Genomic DNA, 23,619 nt, shown 5'->3' on the forward strand with positions numbered 1-23,619 from the left:
TCAATGAACAGCATTCTTACATAGCTATTCCTCTTGTTCAGATGGGATAGGGCAGTGTGCAGTACGATGGCGATTGCATCATCTGTGGATATATTGGGGCAGTAAGCAAATTGAGCTGGGTAAGGTAGAGGTGATATGATCCTTAACTAGCCTCTCAAAGCACTTCATGATGACAGAAGTGAGTGCTACTGGGTGATAGTCATTTAGTTCAGTTACCTTTGCTTTCTTGGGCACAGGAACAATGGTGAAGCAAGCACGAACAGAGGATTGGGATAGGGAGAGATTGAATATGTCCGTAAACACTCCAGCCAGCTGGTCTGCACATGCTCTGAGGACGCGGCTAGGGATGCCATCTGGGCCGGCAGCCTTGTGAGTGTTAACATGCTTAAATGTCTTACTTACGTCGGCCACGGAGAAGGAGAGCCCACAGTCCTTGGTAGCGTGCCGTGTCGATGGCACTGTTATCCTCAAAGCCAGCGAAGAAGGTGTTTAGCTTGTCCAGAAGCAAGATGTCGGTGTACGCGACGTGGCTGGTTTTCCCTTTGTAGTCCAGGATTATCTGTAGAGCCTGCCACATATGTCTCGTGTCTGAGCCATTGAATTGCGACTGTACTTTGTCTCTGTACTGACGTTTTGCCTGTTTGATTGCCTTACGGAGGGAATAACTACACTGTTTGTTTTCGGCCATATTCCCAGTCACCTTGCATTGGTTATGGCTGGGATCCCGTTAACGGGATCGATATGACAACAGCCAGTGAAAGTACTGAGCGCCAAATTCAAAGCAACAGAAATCTCATAATTAAAATTCCTCAGACTTACAAGTATTTTACACCATTTTAAAGATAAACTTGTTGTTAATCCCACTACAGTGTCCGATTTCAAAAACTCTTTACGACGAAAGCACAACATATCATTACGCTAGGTCAGCACTTATTCACAGAAAAACACAGCCATTTTTCCAGCCAGAGGAGTCACAAAAAGCAGAAATAGAGATAAAATGAATCACTGACCTTTGATGATCTTCATCAGATGACACTCATAGGACTTCATGTTACACAATACATGTATGTTTTGTTCGATAAAGTTCATATTTATATCCAAAAATCTCCGTTTATATTGGCACGTTATGTTCAGTAATGTTTTGCCTCCAAAACATCCGGTGATTTTACAGAGAGCCACATCAATTTACAGAAATACTCATAATAAACATTGATACAAGATACAAGTATTATACATGGAACTTTAGATAAACCTCTCCTTAATGCAACCGCTGTGTCAGATTTCAAAAAAACTTTACGGAAAAAGCACACCTTGCTATAAACTGAGTACAGCGCTCAGAGCCCAAACAAGCCATAAAGATATCCGCCATGTTGTGGAGTCAACAGATGTCAGAAATAGCATTATAAATATTCACTTACCTTTGATCTTCATCAGAATGCACTTCTAGGAATCCCAGTTCCACAATAAATGTTTGATTTGTTCCATAAAGTCCATAATTTATGTCTAAATACCTCATTTTTGTTTGCGCGTTCAGTACACAATCCAAACTCACGACGCGCAGGCAAGTCCCTGCGAAAGTTCAGACGAAAAGTAATGTTACAGTTCGTAGAAACATGTCAAACGAAGTATAGAATCAATCTTTAGGATGTTTTTAAACATAAATCTTCAATAATGTTCCAACCGGAGAATTCCTTTGTCTGTAGAAATGCGATGGAACGCAGGTCTAACTCTCACGTGAACGCCTGGGAACATAACCCAGTCTGCGTTTTCAAAACAATCTTGAAGCATGGATTCTGATTGGTCAGACCTTAGCAAGGGTACTTTCTGTTTGAGTTTCTGCCTTTAGGAAATGAGGAGCAAAACGGAGTCGTGATCAGATTTGCTGAATGGAGGTGCATGGGGAGGGCCTTGTAGGCATTTCGAAAAAGTTGCGTTGTAGTGGTCCAATGTTTTACCAGCGCGAGTACTACAGTCAATGTGTTGTAGAACTTCCATAGCGTTTTTCTCAAATTAGCTTTGTTAAAATCCACAGGATATGTGGTTTCCAGTTTGCATAAAGTCCAGTGTAGTTCTTGGTATCTGCTTGAGAGGTATATACACGGCTGTGACTAAAACCGAAGATAATTATCTTGGGAGGTAATACGGTCGGCATTTGATTGTGAGGTATTCTAGGTCGGGTGAACAAAAGGACTTGAGTTTCTGTATGTTATCACAATCCCACCATGAGTGGTTAATCATGAAACCCCCGCCTTTCTTCTTTAGGAGAGTTCTTTATTCCTCTCTGCGCGATGTACTGAGAACCCAGATGGCTGAAGGGACAGGGACAGTATATCCCGAGAGAGCAATGTTTCCGTGAAACAGAGTATGTTCCAATTCCTGATGTCTCTTTGCAAGGAGATCCTTTTCCTTAGCTCGTCTACTTTATTATCCAGAGACTGAACATTAGCGAGTAATATACTCGGAAGCGGTGGATGGTGTGCACGCCACCTGAGTCGGACTGGAAGTCTGAAGAAATACTTCTTCTCCGCCGGCCGCGTTTTGGAGCAGCCTCTGGAATAATTTAAATTGCCCTGGGGTACAAACAAAGGATCCACTTCGGGAAAGTTCTAATGCTGGTGAGTTACCGCCGCTCTGATCCACATGTTTTCTCTATTATACTATTCGTTTGTATCTTGCTCTCTGCAAAACGTGAGTTAGTTAGTCTAAGGAAGCTAGCAAGTGCCTAAAATAATGCTAATCGCTATTCGCTAAATGCACTAGCTAGGGCAAAGCAAACGTTAGCTCTAATACAGGTTGTTACCAGTGGTGGTTTAGATCAGTATGTTGTTTGTGCAATGGCATGTTCCAAATCAGATAGACAAAAAAAATAGGCTGAATGCAACATCTATTCAAATGTGATTAGGGTCCCCTGGGAAACACGGACCCAACACTTTGGTTCCTACCCTGTCATAACTCCTTCCTGACTTTTTAATTTATTGTCATGCCAAACAACACCAACCATATAAATATAATGATTATTCTAATTCTATGATTCCAACAGTTCACCCGAGTGTTTTGATCTACAGGTCACTGCCAACATAAACAAAACACCAACATCGTGTCTTAATAGGGCATAGGGACACACACACACACACACACACACACACACACACACACACACACACACACACACACACACACACACACACACACACACACACACACACACACACACACACACACACACACACACACACACACACACACACACACACACACACACACACACACACACACACACACACACACACACACACACACACACCTTTTAAACCTCCTATGCTCCTTTTGAGACCCCTCTTTCAAAGTCACTGAGATCTCTTCTAGCCATGGTAGACAAAATAATGGGCAACTGGGAATTTTTATAGGACCCACACCTGTGTGGAAGCTAATGCTTTCAATATACGTTGCATCCCTCATTGAATCAAGTATTTCCTTTATTTTGTCAGTTACCTGTCTATCGCAAGTCAAATCACAATATTTGGTTGAAGAATCTGTTAGATTTCCTACCCATATCATGTAGCCCTACTAACAACCTGGTAACTTAAAAATAAATATTCTGGTGGAGCTCCTAACTTTAGGAGCACCAGTGCTACCAATGAATAATGTTAATTTAGAGCCCTGCCCGGCACTTGTAAAAGACTCCACGTTCAATGGAAGTTTTACGGTAGATTGTATTAGTTTTTTGTCTAATCTACAGTCTATATGTGTACTTATTCTGGTAGTCTGTAGTTAAGTTCCCTTAAATGGTCGGTAGTTTAAATGGTTTATTCTTGGTCTGTACTTGTATGGTCTGTACTGGGCCCGGTTTCCTAATAGCGATTGAATTTAGGCTTACGAGTGTTTTTAATGATGCATCCTTCCTACAACAGCCGAAGATGTACCATGTGATTCCCAAAACAACATCTAGAAAGAAGCGTAGCTACGTGAGTCGTTGAGCCACTGATCTCAGATCAGTGTGCTTCCTTTCAAATCTTACCTTAACATTATATTTATTCAAAAATACTGACGACGGATCAGCTCCTAGAGTTATATTATCACCTGGATGCAAATATTGAGGCTCCTTATTCTAATGTTTAGCCTACCCTATAATAATGCAGAAAATCATAGATTTGGCACATCATTACGCACATGTTACACATGAAATATATTGAGGCAAGAATTACAGATAGTAGCCAATGAGCAAAATAGAACTCAATTGAATGCACATTAAATTGATTTCAATGTCATTTTAAATATAGGCCTATGTAGGGTAGTGTATTTACATTTTAATGCAGTCGTCTTGATTCTATGTTAAGCAAAATCTTCTGTGTATAAAATTTTAATGCCGACGTTAGCTGGTCTACAAATGGTCTGAGGCAGTCGTTAGATGACTAGCACTTTTTTGGGGGTTTTGTGAAACCGTTCAGAGATTTAACGATGCTCCTACGAAGGTTCTTACAAGGATCTTAGCTTTAAAAAACCAGGCCCTGTACTGTATTTGGATAGTCTGTACTGGTCTGTACTGTACTTGGATAGTCTGTACTGGTCTGTACTGGTCTGTACTGTACTTGGATAGTCTGTACTGGTCTGTACGGTACTTGGATAGTCTGTACTGGTCTGTACTGTACTTGGATAGTCTGTACTGGTCTGTACGGTACTTGGATAGTCTGTACTGGTCTGTACTGGTCTGTACTGTACTTGGATAGTCTGTACTGGTCTGTACGGTACTTGGATAGTCTGTACTGGTCTGTACGGTACTTGGATAGTCTGTACTGGTCTGTACGGTACTTGGATAGTCTGTACTGGTCTGTACTGTACTTGGATAGTCTGTACTGGTCTGTACGGTACTTGGATAGTCTGTACTGGTCTGTACGGTACTTGGATAGTCTGTACTGGTCTGTACTGTACTTGGATAGTCTGTACTGGTCTGTACTGTACTTGGATAGTCTGTACTGGTCTGTACGGTACTTGGATAGTCTGTACTGGTCTGTACTGTACCTGGATAGTCTGTACTGGTCTGTACGGTACTTGGATAGTCTGTACGGTACTTGGATAGTCTGTACTGGTCTGTACTGGTCTGTACGGTACTTGGATAGTCTGTACGGTACTTGGATAGTCTGTACTGGTCTGTACGGTACTTGGATAGTCTGTACTGGTCTGTACGGTACTTGGATAGTCTGTACGGTACTTGTACTGTAGCCTGGAGGGTCTGGAAGGTTTTTGTTTACAGAGAAAACAAGGCTCCACAGATAGATAGATAGTTTCTACTCTGCAGCAGTCTGTCCAAATACAAGCCTCGGGTTCAACAGATGGAAAATAGCTTATTCCCTCCTCCAAGACCACTGCCCACGCTGTGTGTGTGTGTGTGTGTGTGTGTGTGTGTGTGTGTGTGTGTGTGTGTGTGTGTGTGTGTGTGTGTGTGTGTGTGTGTGTGTGTGTGGGTGAGTTTGTGTGTGTCGTGTTTGTCTGTGGCTATTTGAAAGAGTGCTGTGTGTCGGGAAAGATTGTGTGTGTGTTTCTATACTCATATTACATATGGGTCCGTTTCAGGTTCCGTCCACATGAGAATGCAGACCCGAACCGGCCGCGGGTGGCTGCTCTCATCGACACACTCATCGCCTTCAAGAACAATGACCTCGGAGCCTGGATACGTGGCGGTGACATCACCATTCAGAACTCTGGGTGAGTGCTGGGATGTCAACACACTGAGCCCATGATGAATGCGCTCACGTTCATCATTGTTCATCAATGTCCTGTGCAGTAGTCATATCATGGGTTGTCTCTTAGGTTTGCTATATGATTGGCACAGAGTTAAGTGTCTCAAATGTTCCACAGGAGTTACCGTAGCAACTTGCATTACAATCAGAGGTTAGCATGCTATGCTAACATGTAAACAAGCGGCCATCTATGTGTAACCTATCATTGGGCTATGTGTAGCCTATTAGCATGTTGCTAATAGTTAATTTGGTTCCTATTTCTCAGTCCATAAGGCCGTAGATGACAGTGAACCAGTGACTCCTCCATTGCTGGGTTTTCCCGATAATTACTGATGCATTTATTCTCTCTGGTTATAGATTTGCAGACAATGGGGTGGGACTCTCCTTTGCGAGGTATGTACCAAAGCTCCTGTGTATGTTTCTACATCTGTGCATACCCCCCTCCCCCCCCCCCCCCCCCCCCCACACACACACACATTTGCTCAAAAACACATCCCCTGCCTGTTGTCTTCCGTTAGTGACGGTAGCTACCCTAAGGATGAGGGCTCCAGTCAGGAGGTGACCCAGTCTCTGTTTGTGGGAGAGAGCCGCAACCGCGGCTCCAACGGAGGCCAGAACAAGTACTGGGGCCAGGGAGGAGCAGATGGCAAGTTGAGGACACTACCCAGGAACAGGTGTGTGTGTGTGTGTAATAAAAAACATAGTGTTCGAAAGGGGGTGAACAAGTGTGTTGCTCTTGGAACGGAAGTACTGCTTCCTGTAATAGGATGAATGGTTTTGCTGTGTCACTTCCTGTGTTTCCTGTTAAACAATTTACTAGATCCGTGTAGTAACCCTTATATGACAGAGACCGAAGTGGGGGGGGAAATCCTGTGTTAGAAATAGAGGCAGACCGATTAATCGCCAGGGCTGTTTAATTTGGGCCGATTTCAAGTTTTCATAACAATCGGTAGTCTACATTTTTGGATGCCGATTATGGCCGATTACATTGCAATCCACAAGGAGACTGCGTGGCAGGCTTGACCACCTGCGAGTGCAGCACCAAAAGGACCTTGTGGCTGCATGGAGGTAAGTTGCTAGCTAGCATTAAACTTATCTTATAGAAAAACAATCAATCTTCACATAATCACTAGTTAACTACACATGGTTGATGATATTACAAGGTTAACTAGCTTGTCCTGCGTTGCATATCATCATTGCGGTGCCTGTTAATTTATCATCGAATCACAGCCTACTTCAACTTCGCCAAACAGGTGATGATTTAACAAAAGCACATTCGCGGAAAAAGCACAATCGTTGCGCAAATGTACCTAACCATAAACATCAATGCCTTTCTTAAAATCAATACACAAGTATATATTTTTAACCTGCATATTTAGTATATGCAGCAGTTTGGGCTGCCTGGCTCGTTGCGAACTGTGTGAAGACAATTTCTTCCAAACAAATGCCGTAATTAATTTTCCAGAATTGTACATAATTATGACATAACATTGAAGGTTGTGCAATGTAACAGAAATAATAGGACTTATGGATGCCACCCGTTCGAATAACATACGGAACGGTTCCGTATTTCACTGAAAGAATAAACATTTTGTTTTCTAAATGATAGTTTTCGGATTTGACCATATTAATGACCTAAGGCTCGTTTTTCTGTGTATTTATTATATTATAATTAAGTCTATGATTTGATAGAGCAGTCTGACTGAGCGGTGGTAGGCAGCAGCAGGCTCGTAAGCATTCATTCAAACAGCACTTTACTGCGTTTGCCAGCAGCTCTTAGCAATGCTTGAAGCTGTTCATGACTTCAAGCCTATCAACTCCTGGGATTAGGCTGGCAATACTATAGTGCCTATAAGAACATCCAATAGTCAAAGGTATATGAAATACAAATGGTATAGAGAGAAATAGTCGACTCGTCATAATAACTACAACCTAAAACTTCTTAACTGGGAATATTGAAGACTCATGTTAAAAGGAACCACCAGCTTTCATATGTGCTCATGTTCTGAGCAAGGAACTTAAACGTTAGTTTTTTTACATGGCACATATTGCACTTGTACTTTCTTCTCTAACGCTGTGTTTTTGCATTATTTAAACCAAACTGAACATGTTTCATTATTTATTTGAGACTAAGTAGATTTTATTTATGTATTATATGAAGATAAAATAAGTGTTCGTTGTTCATTCAGTATTGTTGTAATTGTCATTATTTTATATATATAAATAAATAAATTGGCCGATTAATCGGTATCGGCTTTTTTTGGGTCCTCCAATAATCGGTATCGACGTTGAAAAATCATAATTGGTCGACCTCTACTTAGAAATCAATCACCAATAAAAGTCTGAGAAAATGTAAGTCTGTCACTGATAACAGTTACGCAGGAGCACTCAGATCAGGGACAGGGAGCATGCTGTCAGCCACCCATAGTCAGAGAGACGGGCCTCTTGGTCGTGTTCATTAAAGGGGCAATACACAGTTGCTACATCAATTTTGGGACTTAAGTATTCATGCCCCTTGACTTATTCCACATTTTGTTGTGTTACAGCCTGAAATCAAAATGGATTAAAAATAACGTCTCCCCCATCTACACGCAATACCCCATAATGACAATGTGAAAACCAATATACAGTTGAAATCGGAAGTTTACATAGACTTAGGTTGGAGTCATTAAAACTCGTTTTTCAACCACTCCACAAATTGATAACAAACTATAGTTTTGACAAGTTGGTTAGGACATCTACTTTGTCATGACACAAGTCATTTTTCCAACTATTATTATTATTTCACTTATAATTCACTGTATCACAATTCCAGTGGGCCAGAAGTTTACATACACTAAGTTGACTGCCTTTAAACAGCTTGGAAAATTCCAGAAAATTATGTAATGGCTTTAGAAGCTTCTGATATAATTTGAGTCAATTGGAGGTGTACCTGTGGATGTATTTCAAGGCCTACCTTCAAACTCAGTGCCTCATTGCTTGACATCATGGAGAAATCAACCAAGACCTCAGAAAAAAAATTGTCTGGTTCATCCTTGGGAGCAATTTCCAAACCCATGAAGGTACGACGTTCATCTGTACAAACAATAGTACGCAAGTATAAACACCATGGGACCACGCAGCTGTCATACCACTCAGGAAGGAGACGCGTTCTGTCTCCTAGAGATGAACTTACTTTGGTGCGAAAAGTGCAAATCAATTCCAGAACAACAGCAAAGGATGTTATGAAGATGCTGGAGGAAACAGGTACAAAAGTATCTATATCCACAGTAAAACGAGTCCTATATCGACATAACCTGAAAGGCCGCTCAGCAAGGAAGAAGCCACTGCTCCAAAACCGCCCTAAAAAAAACAGACTACGGTTAGCAACTGCACATGAACTGTTTGGCCATAATGACCATCGTTTTGTTTGGAGGAAAAAGTGGGAGGCTTGCAAGCCGAAAATACCATCCCAACCGTGAAGCACGGGGATGGCAGCATCATGTTGTGTGGGTGCTTTGCTGCAGGAGGGACTGGGGCACTTCACAAAATAGATGGCATCATGAGGAATACATTATGTGGATATATTTAAGCAACTCAAGACATCAGTCAGGATGTTAAAGCTTGGTCGCAAATGGGTCTTCCAAATGGACAATGACCCCAAGCATACTCCCAAATTTGTGGCAAAATGGCTTAAGGACAACAAAGTCAAGGTATTGGAGTGGCCATCACAAAGCCCTGACCTCAATCCTATTGAACATTTGTGGGCAGAACTGAAAAAGCGTGTGCGAGCAAGGAGGCCTACAAACCTGACTCAGTTACACCAGCTCTATCAGGAGGAATGGGTCTAAATTCACACAACTTATTGTGGGAAGCTTGTGGAAGGCTACCCAAAACATTTGACCCAAGTTAAACAATTTAAAGGCAATGCTTCCAAATACTAATAGTGTATGTAAACTTCTGACCCACTGGGAATGTGATGAAAGGAATAAAAGCTCAAATAAATCATTCTCTCTACTATTATTCTGACATTTCACATCCTTAAAATAAAGTGGTGATCCTAACCGACCTAAGACAGGGACATTTTACAAGGATTAAATGTCAGGAATTGTGAAAAACTGAGTTTAAATGCATTTGGCTAAGGTGTATGTAATCTTCTGACTTCAACTGTGTATATATTTTTTTCTTCTCAAATGTTTTTAAAATTTATTGCAGAAATATCTAAATTACATATGTATTCACACCTCTGAGTCAATACTTTGTAGAAACACATTTGGCAGCGATTACAGCTGTGAGTCTTTCCACACCTGGATTGTGCAACACTGGCACTTTAAAAAAATAAAAAATAAAATTTGTAATTCTTCAAGCTCTGACAAATTGGTTGTTGATCATAGCTGGACAACCATTTGCAGGTCTTGCCATAGTTTCGACAAATCTTATTGAAAATCTAACTCAGCCACTCAGGAACATTCACTGTCTTCTTGGTAAGGAACTCCAGTGTAGATTTGGCCTTGTGTTTTCGGTTATTGTCCTGCTGAAAGGTGAATTCATCTGTTTCATCAGCATCATTCTGTTTCTTTTTAATCCTGAAAAACTCCCCAGTCCTTAACCATTACAAGCATACACATAACATGATGCAGCCACCACTATGCCTTGAATATGGAGAGTGATAATGTGTTTAATTGGATTTGCCCCAAACATAACAATTTGTATTCAGGCCAAAAAGTGAATTGCTTAGCCACATTTTTGTGCATTATTACTTTAGTGCCTTGATGCAAACAAAATGCATGTTTTAGAATCGTTTTATTCTGTTCAGGCTTCCATATTTTCACTCTGTCAATTAGGTTGGTATTGTGGAGGAAATACAATGTTGATCCATCCTCAGTTTCCTATCACAGCCTTTAATCTCTGTAACTGTTTTAAAGTCACCATTAGCCTCACAGTGAAATCCCTGAGCGGTTTCCTTCCTCTCTGGCACCTGAGTTAGGAAGGACGCCTGTGTCTTTGTAGTGACTGGGTGTATTGATACACCAGCCAAAGTGTAATTATTAACTTCACCATGCTCAAAGGGATATTCAATGTCATTTTTTTTTACCCAGTTACCAATAGGTGCCCTTTGCAAGGCATTGGAAAACCTCCATGGTCTTTGCGGTTGAATCCATGTTTGAAATGTACTGCTCCACGGAGGGACCTGACAGATAATTGTATGTGTGGCGAACAGAGATGAGTTAGTCATTAAAATATCATGTTAAACAGTATTATTGCACAATCCATGCAACTTGACTTGTTAAGCATATTTTTACTAAGTTATTTAGACTTGTCATAACAAAGGGGTTGAATACTTATTGACTCAAGACATTTCAGCATTTCCTTTTTAGTTCATTTGTAAAATTAAAATAAAAACATAATTCCACTGTGACATTGCAGGGTTTTATGTGTAGGCCAGTGCCAAAAATCTCAATTTAATACATTTTTAAATCACACTGTAACACAACAAGATGTGGAAAAGGTCAAGGGGTGTGAATACTTTCTGAAGGCATTGATTCTTGAAGAATATAACTTATAAATGCCTCATGAACTTAGTTACACTGTCCTACCCCATTAGAACCCAAAATACAAGCTTGTTTTACTCCAATGTTTGTACACAAAGTAAAATTATATTTAAAAAAACACTAGGCTCAAAACATGATTAAAACTATAATTTGGATGGTCAGTCCTTGCATCCTTAGCTCTGTCTATGAATTTGAAAGTTTCCCCATCCCTCAGCTTTTTACCGAAACAAGGCTGGGTGGTTTCTTTTTGTTATGGTTTCAACTGCTGATTGCCACTTTAAGGCATGCAACGGGAAAAGGTATTCAAACATTTTGTAGTAAAAAAACAAACTAGTATTTCTTATCGGACACGTCCAGGTAGTAGGAGCTAACGTTTGAGCTAGCTAACGCAGAGTATATTCTCCATATGACGTTGAGAAATAGTGCATTGTGAGTAGTTAAGAAGATATCCGGAAATAAGTTAGTAATTTATAAAGGAATTATAGAGCATTTATAAAGTGCATAAGCACTACGTAAATGCTTTTCAAATTATTTATACTACATGAAGGGTGATTAAAAAAAGGTCATATCTGGTGCCAAACCTGGCATGTCCCCTTTGCCACCCTTTATATAGCAGGACATTTCAAGTGTTTATTAAGGCTTAGAAGTTATCGTTCATTTAAAGTGGTCGCTCTGGTCGTGCTCGCCTGTGGCCACTACCTCTCCGGAGGTCACAAAACGTGGGAACAGCTAATTGCAGCATGCTCTAGTTTCTCAGATGCCGCCCTCGTTTTTGACGGCCTTGTTACCCCTCTCTGGGATTAATGGGCCTTTTTAGACACTTCCTGACCACTCTGTAACTGTTAGATGTTTGTGTTGTTGTCGCCGCTGATGAGGTCACAGCCAGGATTTTCACAGAGAGTGACACAACAATGTTCCCACTTTGATATCCTTCTGTTATCTAGTTAGACCCCGAGGACAGGCTTTTCCCCGCTAAGACAACGAGCTGATAACCCTAGCAATAGGCCTAATGTTTCTCTCCAGTGTTATAAATAGCTATACATGATTTGTAGGTTGTCAGCTGATCCATTCTGGAAAGTAATCTGAAGTTCATGTATGTTGTGTGACTCTCGCGCTTATTTTTCCAAGGACATTCCCGATCCGTGGCTTCCAGATCTACGATGGTCCTGTTCGGCTCACCCAGAGCACTTTCCGAAATTACATCCCGACGATGGAGCGCTTCACCAGCGCGGTGGGCTTCAACCTGAAGAACACCTGGCAGCTCACGCCTCGCAACAACCTGTCCAAGCTCAGCTTCCAGCCCACTGTGAGTAGCTAGCACACCACTCCACCTTTCATCCTAGAAGTGGGCACTCATTCACTGCCCCTCATGCATAGAAAAGCATTGGATTGGCGCAAGCAAGGTGGTGCCATATTGTTTATGCCATATTCCTTACACCAGTGAGTCCTTTCCTTTTAAATACAAATCAAATCAAATTTTATTTGTCACATACACATGGTTAGCAGATGTTAATGCGAGTGTAGCGAAATGCTTGTGCTTATAGTTCTGACAATGCAGTAATAACCAACGAGTAATCTAACCTAACAATTCCACAACTACTACCTTATACACACAAGTGTAAAGGGATAAAGAATATGTACATAAAGATACATGAATAAGTGATGGTACAGAACGGCATAGGCAAGATGCAGTAGATGGTATAGAGTACAGTATATACATATGAGATGAGTAATGTAGGGTATGTAAACATAAAGTGGCATAGTTTAAAGTGGCTAGTGATACATGTATTACATAAAGATGGCAAGATGCAGTAGATGATATAGAGTACAGTATATACATATACATATGAGATGAGTAATGTAGGGTATGTAAACATTATATTAATGTTTACGAGGGGGAGTGTACGAGTGTACACTTTGGGAGAAGTGCCATTGTTCTCCCCCTTCTTTCAAATACTGACAGAATAATGATGTTACGAAATATACAGTACCCGTCAAAAGTTTGGAGACACCTACTCATTTCAGGGATTTTCTTTATTTTTGCTATTTTCTACGTTGTAGATTAAAAGTGAAGACATCAAACTATGAAATAACACATATGGAGTCATTTAGTAACCAAAGTGTTAAACAAATCTAAATATATTTTATATTTGAGATTCTTCAAAGTAGCCACGTTTTGCCTTGATGTCAGCTTTGCACACTCTTTGCATTCTCTCAACCAACTTCATGAGGTAGTCACCTGGAATGCATTTCAATTAACAGTTGTGCTTTGTTAAAAGTTAATATGTGGAATTTCTTTCCTTAACTTCTTACGGCTGAGATCGGCTGGGATCCCGTAAACGGGATCGACTTGACAACAGCCAGTGAAAGTGCTGGGCACCAAATTCAAACAGAGATCTCATAATTAAAATTCCTCAAACATGCACGTATTTTACACCATTTTAAAGATACACTTGTTGTTAATCCCACCACAGTGTCCGATTTCAAAAAGGCTTTATGACGAAAGCACACCATCTGATTATGTTAGGTCAGTACCTAGTCACAGAAAAACACAGCCATTTTTCCAGCCAAAGAGAGGAGTCACAAAAAGCAGTAATAGAGAGAAAATGAATCACTAACCTTTGATGATCATCATCAGATGACACTCATAGGACTTCATGTTACACAATACATGTATGTTTTGTTCGATAAAGTTCATATTTATATCCAAAAATCTTAGTTTACATTGGCGCGTTATGTTCAGTAATGTTTTGCCTCCAAAACATGTGGTGATTTTGCAGAGAGCCACATCAATTTACAGAAATACTCATAATAAACATTGATAAAAGATACAAGTGTTTTACATGGAACTTTAGATAAACTTCTCCTTAATGCAACCGCTGTGTCAGATTTCAAAAAAACTTTACGGAAAAAGCACACCATGCAATAATCTGAGTACGGCGCTCAGACACAAAAACAAGCCATACAGGTATCCGCCATGTTGTGGAGTCAACAGATGTCAGAAATAGCATTATAAATATTCACTTCCCTTTGATGATCTTCATCAGAATGCACTCCCAGGAATCCCACTTCCACAATAAATGTTTGTTTTGTTCGATAAAGTCCATCATTTATGTCCAAATACCTCTTTTTTGTTTGCGTGTTTAGTACACAATCCAATCTCAGGAGGCGCAATCCAATCTCAGGAGGAGTACAGAATCAATCTTTAGGATGTTTTTATCATAAGTCTTCAATAATGTTTCAACCGGAGAATTCCTTTGTCTGTGGAAATGCAATGGAATGCAGCTAACTCTCACTCGCTTGTGGCACTCTGCCAGACCCCTGATTCAAACAGCTCTCATTCCCCCCTCCTTCACAGTAGAAGCATCAAACAAGGTTCACATCTAGTGGAAGCCTTAGGAAGTGCAATATGACCCCATAGACACTGTATATTCGATAGGCAAAGACTTGAAAAACTACAAACCTCAGATTACCCACTTCCTGGTTGGATTTTTTCTCAGGTTTTTGCCAGCCATAAGAGTTCTGTTATACTCACAGACATCATTCAAACAGTTTTAGAAACTTCAGAGTGTTTTATACCCAATAGTAATAATAATATGCATATATTATCATCTGGGACAGAGTAGGAGGCAGTTTACTATGGGCACGCAATTCATCCAAAAGTGAAAATGCTGCACCCTATCACAAAGAAGTTAACGGGATTGCAGCCATAAGAAGTTAAGAACAAATTCTTGTTTACAAGGACAGCCTACTCCTTCCTCCCCGTTGGGGAATTGAACCCCGCTATCCCGCACAACACATGAATTCTTTAGCTAAATATCCCAGTACTGTACTCCCGTCCGTCACGTTGTACAGCGCCATATTTTCCGTTCCATCCTAACAGAAACCCGGAGGGTTTTTCTTGGAATAGAAACACCATAATATTAATCAAATGAATTAAACAACATTTCTTAAAACGAGTCCCATATACTATGTTCTTACAAACAAGGTTTTAAAATCTCTAGTACAGCTACTATTGATGGCTATCAAATGCTTCTCAAAGATGCCATCTGGTGGTCAAACTAGCACTAGCTAGCATTAATGCTATCAGTGGTTCACACTTCAATAACGTGCCATAGAATTCTGCTGCACCATGCAAGCTGCACCGCGGTATGCTGCAACTTTTAAAGGACAAACCACTGTATGTGGGAACTCCTTCAAGACTGTTGGAAAGCATTCCTCATGAAGCTGGTTGAGAGAATGCCAAGAGTGTGCAAATCTGTCATCAAGACAAAGGGTGGCTACTTTGAAGATTCAAAAATAAAAAATATATTTTAGTTTTACAATTTTTTGCTTACTACATGATTCCATATCTGTTATTTCATAGTTTTGATGTCTTCACTATTATTCTAAAATGTAGAAAATAGTAAAAATAAACACCCTTGAATGAGTAGGAGTGTCCAAACGTTTAACCTGTACTGTATGTCTGACAAAGGTCACCGACTGAAACATTAGTGTTTATAGAGTCTAGAACTTACATCTGCTTTTTTGAACGTTTTTATAATTCCCCTCTGAGGGTCCTTGTTAAGATTTAGTGGCACTTGTGCTTTCACTGACGGCTTTGTTTTTAGAGTGCAGGGATCAGACACTGTGTTCCTGCACATGCTCTCCTTCCGTCTGTTTCTTTTTTCCCCCTGTTGGTTCGGTCCCATCTGTTGGTAGAATCCCCTTTGCCCTGGAACACAGCAGAGCTCAGAGTTACGGAGTTGGCACAGACAGACAGACAGACAGACAGACACTGTGACTGAAAGAGACACTGTCTGAAAGAGAGGGAGAGAAACACTGACTAAAAGAGAGAAAGAAACACTGTGGCTGAAAGGGAGAGACACTGACTAAAAGAGAGAAAGAAACACTGTGACTGAAAGGGAGAGACACTGACTAAAAGAGAGAAGGAAACACTGTGACTGAAAGGGAGAGACACTGACTGAAAGGGAGAGACACTGACTGAAAGGGAGAGACACTGACTGAAAGGGAGAGACACTGACTGAAAGAGAGAGACACTGACTGAAAGAGAGAGACACTGACTGAAAGAGAGAAAGAAACACTGTGACTGAAAGAGAGAGAGAGAGACACTGACTGAAAGAGACTGTGAATGTGTGTGTGTGAGAGAGACACTGACTGAAAGAGACTGTGAATGTGTGTGTGTGAGAGAAGGACTGACTGAAAGAGAGAGACACTGACTGAAAGAGACTGTGAATGTGTGTGTGAGAGAAGGACTGACTGTGAGAGAGAGACTGTGAGAGAGGAAAAATGGCAAAAGAAGCACAACTGAATTATTATTTTTTTTTTTAATACCACAGATGACAACTGGTTTGGTGCAGATTGTAAAATTATAAGGAAAAAACGTAGAACACTATCCAACCAAAAGCACAGAGATCCAAATAATGGTGAATTACACCTTCATTACTGTGAGACTTTAAAATCAAGTTTCAATCAATCAAGTTTATTTTATATAGCCCTTCGTACATCAGCTAATATCTCGAAGTGCTGTACAGAGACCCAGCCTAAAACCCCAAACAGCTAAAATGCAGGTGTAGAAGCACGGTGGCTAGGAAAAACTCCCTAGAAAGGCCAAAACCTAGGAAGAAACCTAGAGAGGAACCAGGCTATGAGGGGTGGCCAGTCCTCTTCTGGCTGTGCCGGGTGGAGATTATAACAGAACTATGCCAAGATGTTCAAAAATGTTCATAAGTGACAAGCATGGTCAAATAATAATCATGGATAATTTTCAGTTGGCTTTTCATAGCCGATCATTAAGAGTTGAAAAACAACAGGTCTGGGACAGGTGGCGGTTCCATAACCGCAGGCAGAACAGCTGAAACCGGAACAGCAGCAAGGCCAGGCGGACTGGGGACAGCAAGGAGCCACCACGCCCGGCAGTCCCGACGTATGGTCCCAGGGCTCAGGTCCTCCGAGAGAAAGAAAGAGAGAAGGAGAAAATTAGAGAGAGACAAGATTTTCAAAATGTTCATAAATGACAAGCATGGTCAAATAATAATCAGGAATAAATCTGTTGGCTTTTCATAGCCGATCATTAAGAGTTGAAAACAGCAGGTCTGGGACAGGTAGGGGTTCCGTAACCGCAGGCAGAACAGTTGAAACTGGAATAGCAGCAAGGCCAGGCGGACTGGGAACAGCAAGGAGCCACCACGCCCGGCAGTCCCGACGTATGGTCCCAGGGCTCAGGTCCTCCGAGAGAAAGAAAGAGAGAAGGAGAAAATTAGAGAGAGCCAAGATTTTCAAAATGTTCATAAATGACAAGCATGGTCAAATAATAATCAGGAATAAATCTGTTGGCTTTTCATAGCCGATCATTAAGAGTTGAAAACAGCAGGTCTGGGACAGGTAGGGGTTCCGTAACCGCAGGCAGAACAGTTAAAACTGGAATAGCAGCAAGGCCAGGCGGACTGGGGACAGCAGGGAGTCGTATAAAACTCTATAAACGTACACTCAGGACCAAAAAAGCAAAGTACAACAGCAAGCAGCTGATACTATTTGAGGAGTCTTCTGGAAAAATTGGAAAGAACGAAAGAAAAATCAAAACAAGAGGAATTAGCGATACAAAATGGTGACATATGGACAACCCATTATAAAACACTCTACAACACCGTTCAAATTGACACAAACGCAGAGCAATGCCAAAATGAGAAGTTGAATGGATTAGAAAAAGCTATAAAGGACAATCAAATTCCATTGGACTCCCCAATTTCTGACTATAAGAAACTTCAGGCCCTCAAATTTAAAAAAGCATGCGGACCTGATGGTATCCTAAATGAGATGCTCAAACTCACTAGTGCAAAATTTCAATTGGCTATATTAAAACTGTTTAATTTTATCCTGAGTGTAGGTTATTTCCCTGACATCTGGAATTAAGGACTCATAACCCCAATCTTTAAGAACGGAGACAAATTTGACCCTAACAATTACAGAGGCATTTGTGTGAACAATAACCTGGGGAAGGTTTTCTGTAGTGTTATAAAGTTAAGAGTTCTTATCTTCCTTAATAAGCACACTGTGAAAGCCAAATTGGATTTATACCAAAATATCGCACGACTGATCATATTTACACCCTACACACCCTGATAGATAAACATGTCCACCAAAATAATACCAAAATATACGCTTGCTTTATCGACTTCCAAAAGGCATTTGATTCTATTTGGCATACAGGACTGTTCTACAAAGTTATTGAAAGTGGTGTTGGGGTAAAACATATGACATAATTAAATCAATGTATACTGGCAATACGTGCAACGTTAAAATTGGCAAGAAAATAACATAGTTCTTTAACCAGGGGCGGGTTAAAGAACATATTGTAAATACTCTTCAATATTTACATCAATGAATTGGCCACTATTTTAGAAAAATCCTCAATCCCTGATGTTAGTCTCCACAATTCAGAGGTTAAATGCCTACTCTTCGCAGATGACCTATGCCTGCTGTCACCCACAGCACATTTTGACACTTGGTTATTGTTGTTGCTGTTGTACCTTTGACAATTTTGATTCTCATTTTTATTTTTATTTTGTAAATATCCAAAATAAGCTTTGGCAATATGTACATTGTTACGTCATGCCAATAAAGCAAATTGAATTGAATTGAATTGACTGACTGTGTGAGAGAGCGAGAGACTGACTGTGTGAGAGACTGACTGTGTGAGAGACTGACTGTGTGAGAGACTGACTGTGTGAGAGACTGAGAGAGAGAGAGACTGTGTGACTGTGAGAGAGTGACTGACTGACTGTGAGAGAGTGACTGACTGACTGACTGAGTGTGTGTGTGAGAGAGAGTGACTGTGTGTGTGTGAGAGAGAGTGACTGACTGACTGACTGACTGAGTGTGTGCGGGGAAATGACTGAGTGTGTGTGTGTGTGAGAGAGAGTGACTGACTGACTGACTGACTGAGTGTGTGTGTGAGAGAGAGTGACTGACTGACTGACTGACTGAGTGTGTGTGTGAGAGAGAGTGACTGACTGACTGTGTGTGTGTGAGAGTGACTGACTGTGTGTGTGTGAGAGTGACTGACTGACTGACTGACTGACTGACTGACTGTGTGTGAGAGAGGGAGTGACTGTGTTGGAGTGCCCTCTAGTGTCAGGCTTGACTCAGCTCGAAACATCCTTTTTCAAAATGTCTTTCAAGGACTTCTGTTGAACTCTCTTCTCTGACACCTGGGTCGTTTTCACTAGGAACGTTTTGCTACGATGTACATTAATGAATACGACTCTAACATACATTCAGCTCAACTCTCAAATACTGTCGACCTACAAGATCAGAGTTAGGAAACCTACACACAAAGTTGTGCATCAATCACTTTCTAGGCCATACATATCATCGTTGTAAGTCGCTGGTTGTGTTGTAGTATCAAATCAAAATTTATTCAAATCAAATTTTATTTGTCACATACACATGGTTAGCAGATGTTAATGCGAGTGTAGTGAAATGCTTGTGCTTCTAGTTCCGACACTGCAGTAATAACCAACGAGTAATCTAACCTAACAATTCCACAACTACTACCTTATACACACAAGTGTAAAGGGATGAAGAATATGTACATAAGAATATATGAATGAGTGATGGTACAGAACGGCATAGGCAAGATGCAGTGGGTGGTATAGAGTACAGTATATATATATGAGATGAGTAATGTAGGGTATGTAAACATTATATCAAGTGGCATTGTTTAAAGTGGCTAGTGATTTTTTTTTTTTACATCAATTTTTCCATTAAAGTGGCTGGAGTTGAGTCAGTATGTTGACAGCAGACACTCAATGTTAGTGGTGGCTGTTTAACAGTCTGATGGCCTTGAGATAGAAGCTGTTTTTCAGTCTCTCGGTCCCTGCTTTGATGCACCTGTACTGACCTCGCCTTCTGGATGATAGCGGGGTGAACAGGCAGTGGCTCGGGTGGTTGTTGTCCTTGATGATCTTTATGGCCTTCCTGTGACATCGGGTGGTGTAGGTGTCCTGGAGGGCAGGTAGTTTGCCCCCGGTGATGCGTTGTGCAGACCTCACTACTCTGTGGAGAGCCTTACGGTTGTGGGCGGAGCAGTTGCCGTACCAGGCGGTGATACAGCCCGACAGGATGCTCTCGATTGTGCATCTGTAAAAGAGTGCTTTTGGTGACAAGCCGAATTTCTTCAGCCTCCTGAGGTTGAAGAGGCGCTGCTGCGCCTTCTTCACCACACTGTCTGTGTGGGTGGACCAATTAAGTTTGTCCGTGATGTGTACGCCGAGGAACTTAAAACTTACTACCCTCTCCACTACTGTCTCGTCGATGTGGATAGGGGGGTGCTCCCTTTGCTGTTTCCTGTAGTCCACAATCATCTCCTTTTGTTTTGTTGACGTTGAGTGTGAGGTTATTTTCCTGACACCACACTCCGAGGGCCCTCACCTCCTCCCTGTAGGCTGTCTCGTCGTTGTTGGTAATCAAGCCTACCACTGTAGTGTCGTCTGCAAACTTGATGATTGAGTTGGAGGCGTGCATCGCCATGCAGTCGTGGGTGAACAGGGAGTACAGGAGAGGGCTCAGAATGCACCCTTGTGGGGCCCCAGTGTTGAGGATCAGCGGGGTGGAGATGTTGTTACCTTACCTCACCACCTGGGGGCGGCACGTCAGGAAGTCCAGTACCCAGTTGCACAGGGCGGGGTCGAGACCCAGGGTCTCGAGCTTGATGACGAGTTTGGAGGGTACTTAATGGTGTTAAATGCTGAGTTGTAGTCGATGAACAGCATTCTCACATAGGTATACCTCTTGTCCAGATGGGTTAGGGCAGTGTGGTTGCGATTGCGTCGTCTGTGGACCTATTGGGGCGGTAAGCAAATTGAAGTGGGTCTAGGGTGTCAGGTAGGGTGGAGGTGATATGGTCCTTGACTAGTCTCTCAAAGCACTTCATGATGACGGAAGTGAGTGCTACGGGGTGGTAGTTGTTTAGCTCAGTTACCTTAGCTTTCTTTGGAACAGGAACAATGGTAGCCCTCTTGAAGCATGTGGGAACAGCAGACTGGGATAAGGATTGATTGAATATGTCCCTAAACACACCAGCCAGCTGGTCTGCGCATGCTCTGAGGACGCGGCTGGGGATGCCGTCTGGGCCTGCAGCCTTGCGAGGGTTAACACGTTTAAATGTTTTACTCACGTCGGCTGCAGTGAAGGAGAGTCCACAGGTTTTGGTAGCGGGCCGTGTCAGTGGCACTGTATTGTCCTCAAAGCGAGCAAAGAAGTTGTTTAGTCTGTCTGGGAGCAAGACATCCTGGTCCGCGACGGGGCTGGTTTTCTTTTTGTAATCCTTGATTGACTGTAGACCCTGCCACATACCTCTGGTGTCTGAGCCGTTGAATTGCGACTCTAATTTGTCTCTATACTGACGCTTAGCTTGTTTGATTGCCTTGCGGAGGGAATAGCTGCACTGTTTGTATTCGGTCATGTTTCCGGTCACCTTGCCCTGGTTAAAAGCAGTGGTTCGCGCTTTCAGTTTCGCGCGAATGCTGCCATCAATCCACGGTTTCTGGTTTGGGAATGTTTTAATAGTTGCTGTGGGTACGACATCGCCGATGCACTTGCTAATAAACTCCCTCACCGAATCAGCGTATTCGTCAATGTTGTTGTTTGACGCAGTGCGGAACATATCCCAGTCCACGTGATCGAAGCAATCTTGAAGCGTGGAATCAGATTGGTCGGACCAGCGTTGAACAGACCTGAGCGCGGGAGCTTCCTGTTTTAGTCTCTGTCTATAGGCTGGGAGCAACAAAATGGAGTCGTGGTCAGCTTTTCCAAAAGGAGGGCTGGGAAGGGCCTAATATGCGTTGCGGAAGTTAGAATAACAATGATCCAGGGTTTTACCAGCCCTGGTAGCACAATCGATATTCTGATAGAATTTAGGGAGTCTTGTTTTCAGATTAGCCTTGTTAAAATCCCCAGCTACAACGAATGCAGCCTCAGGATATGTGGTTTCCAGTTAACATAGAGTCAAATAAAGTTCGTTCAGGGCTGTCGATGTGTCTGCTTGGGGGGGAATATATACGGCTGTGATTATAATCGAAGAGAATTCTCTTGGTAGATAATGCGGTCGGCATTTGATTGTGAGGAATTCTAAGTCAGGTGAACAGAAGGACTTGAGTTCCTGTATGTTGTTATGATCACACCACGTCTCGTTAATCATAAGGCATACCCCCCGCCCCTCTAGTGTGTGTATATCTTAACCTATTGTCTGTGACAGGTGGATCTGAGGGTGTTCTTCGGGCATCCGGGCCAGTGGTTCGAGGAGAATGATCTGGACGGGGATAAGAACTCCATCTTCCATGACGTGGACGGCTCTGTGACGGGCTACAGGGACGTGTATGTGGGCAGAGCAGACAACTACCTGATCCGTCACCCCGACTGTGTCAACATCACCAAGTGGAACGGGTTGGTCTGCAGTGGCACCTACTCTCAGGTACAGGGGGGGCGCATTTGTCATAATGCCTATCACCAGTGACTTTATTCACTGCTTAGGTTAGTTTCCTGTATCAGAAGGTCGGCTGGACCTCACTAAAGTCCCGTAGATCACTTCAATACTCCCTTCTTGTTTAATAAGCTCTGCTCCACAGCTTCCAACATATCTCACTTCCCTGTTGAAATATGAGATACCAAACCCGTTCATAGGGTTGGCTAACTCTTGGGGTATTTTTGGGAGGCATTTTTATATCGTCATACCGTACATTTCTCTCAATCCGTATATTTTTTGTTTAGTCCACAAGGGGGCGCCAAAAAATAAAAATGCTTTTACCAGAATGCTAACAAAATTAGCACAAGTAATAGTGAATGTCAATAGAGGCTGCTAGCTAAATATGCTAACGAGTGCAAACGAGAGAAAAAAAATATTTGCAAAGACAGGCAATTATGAAGTTAAACATCCAGTGCATTCGGAAAGTATTCAGACCTTTTGACTTTTTCCACATTTTGTTACGTTACAGCCTTATTCTAAAATTGATTAAATAAATAAAAATCTATCTACACACAATACCCCATAATGACAATGCGAAAACAGATTTTTATACATTTTTGCAATTGTATTAAAATTAAAAACAGATACCTTATTTACATACCGGTAACTATTCAGACCGTATGCTATGAGACTCGAAATTGAGCTCGGGTGCATCCTGTTGCCGTTGATCATCCTTGAGATGTTTCTACAACTTGGAGTCCACCTGTGGTAAATTCAATTGATTGGACATGATTTGGAAAGGCGCACAACTGTCTATATAAGGTCCTACATTTGACAGTGCATGTCAGAGAAAAAAACAAGCCATGAGGGCGAAGGAATTGTCTGT

General features: G+C 41.7%; 1 protein-coding gene across 2 annotated transcripts in view; it reads left to right on the forward strand.

Moving 5' to 3' along the window:
- The window catches only part of cemip2 (cell migration inducing hyaluronidase 2), a 79,382-nt gene that overhangs the window by 49,506 nt on the left and 6,257 nt on the right, over positions 1-23,619 (forward strand). For both annotated transcript variants that reach the window (XM_055886360.1, XM_055886359.1), the window contains exons 13-17: positions 5,572-5,703; positions 6,096-6,131; positions 6,257-6,412; positions 12,398-12,575; positions 22,527-22,742. In XM_055886360.1, the coding sequence (XP_055742335.1) occupies positions 5,572-5,703; positions 6,096-6,131; positions 6,257-6,412; positions 12,398-12,575; positions 22,527-22,742 (718 nt within the window). The remainder of the gene's footprint in view (positions 1-5,571; positions 5,704-6,095; positions 6,132-6,256; positions 6,413-12,397; positions 12,576-22,526; positions 22,743-23,619) is intronic.

This window comes from Salvelinus fontinalis, chromosome 28, assembly GCF_029448725.1.
Source record: "Salvelinus fontinalis isolate EN_2023a chromosome 28, ASM2944872v1, whole genome shotgun sequence".
NCBI classification, from domain to species: Eukaryota; Metazoa; Chordata; class Actinopteri; order Salmoniformes; family Salmonidae; genus Salvelinus; species Salvelinus fontinalis.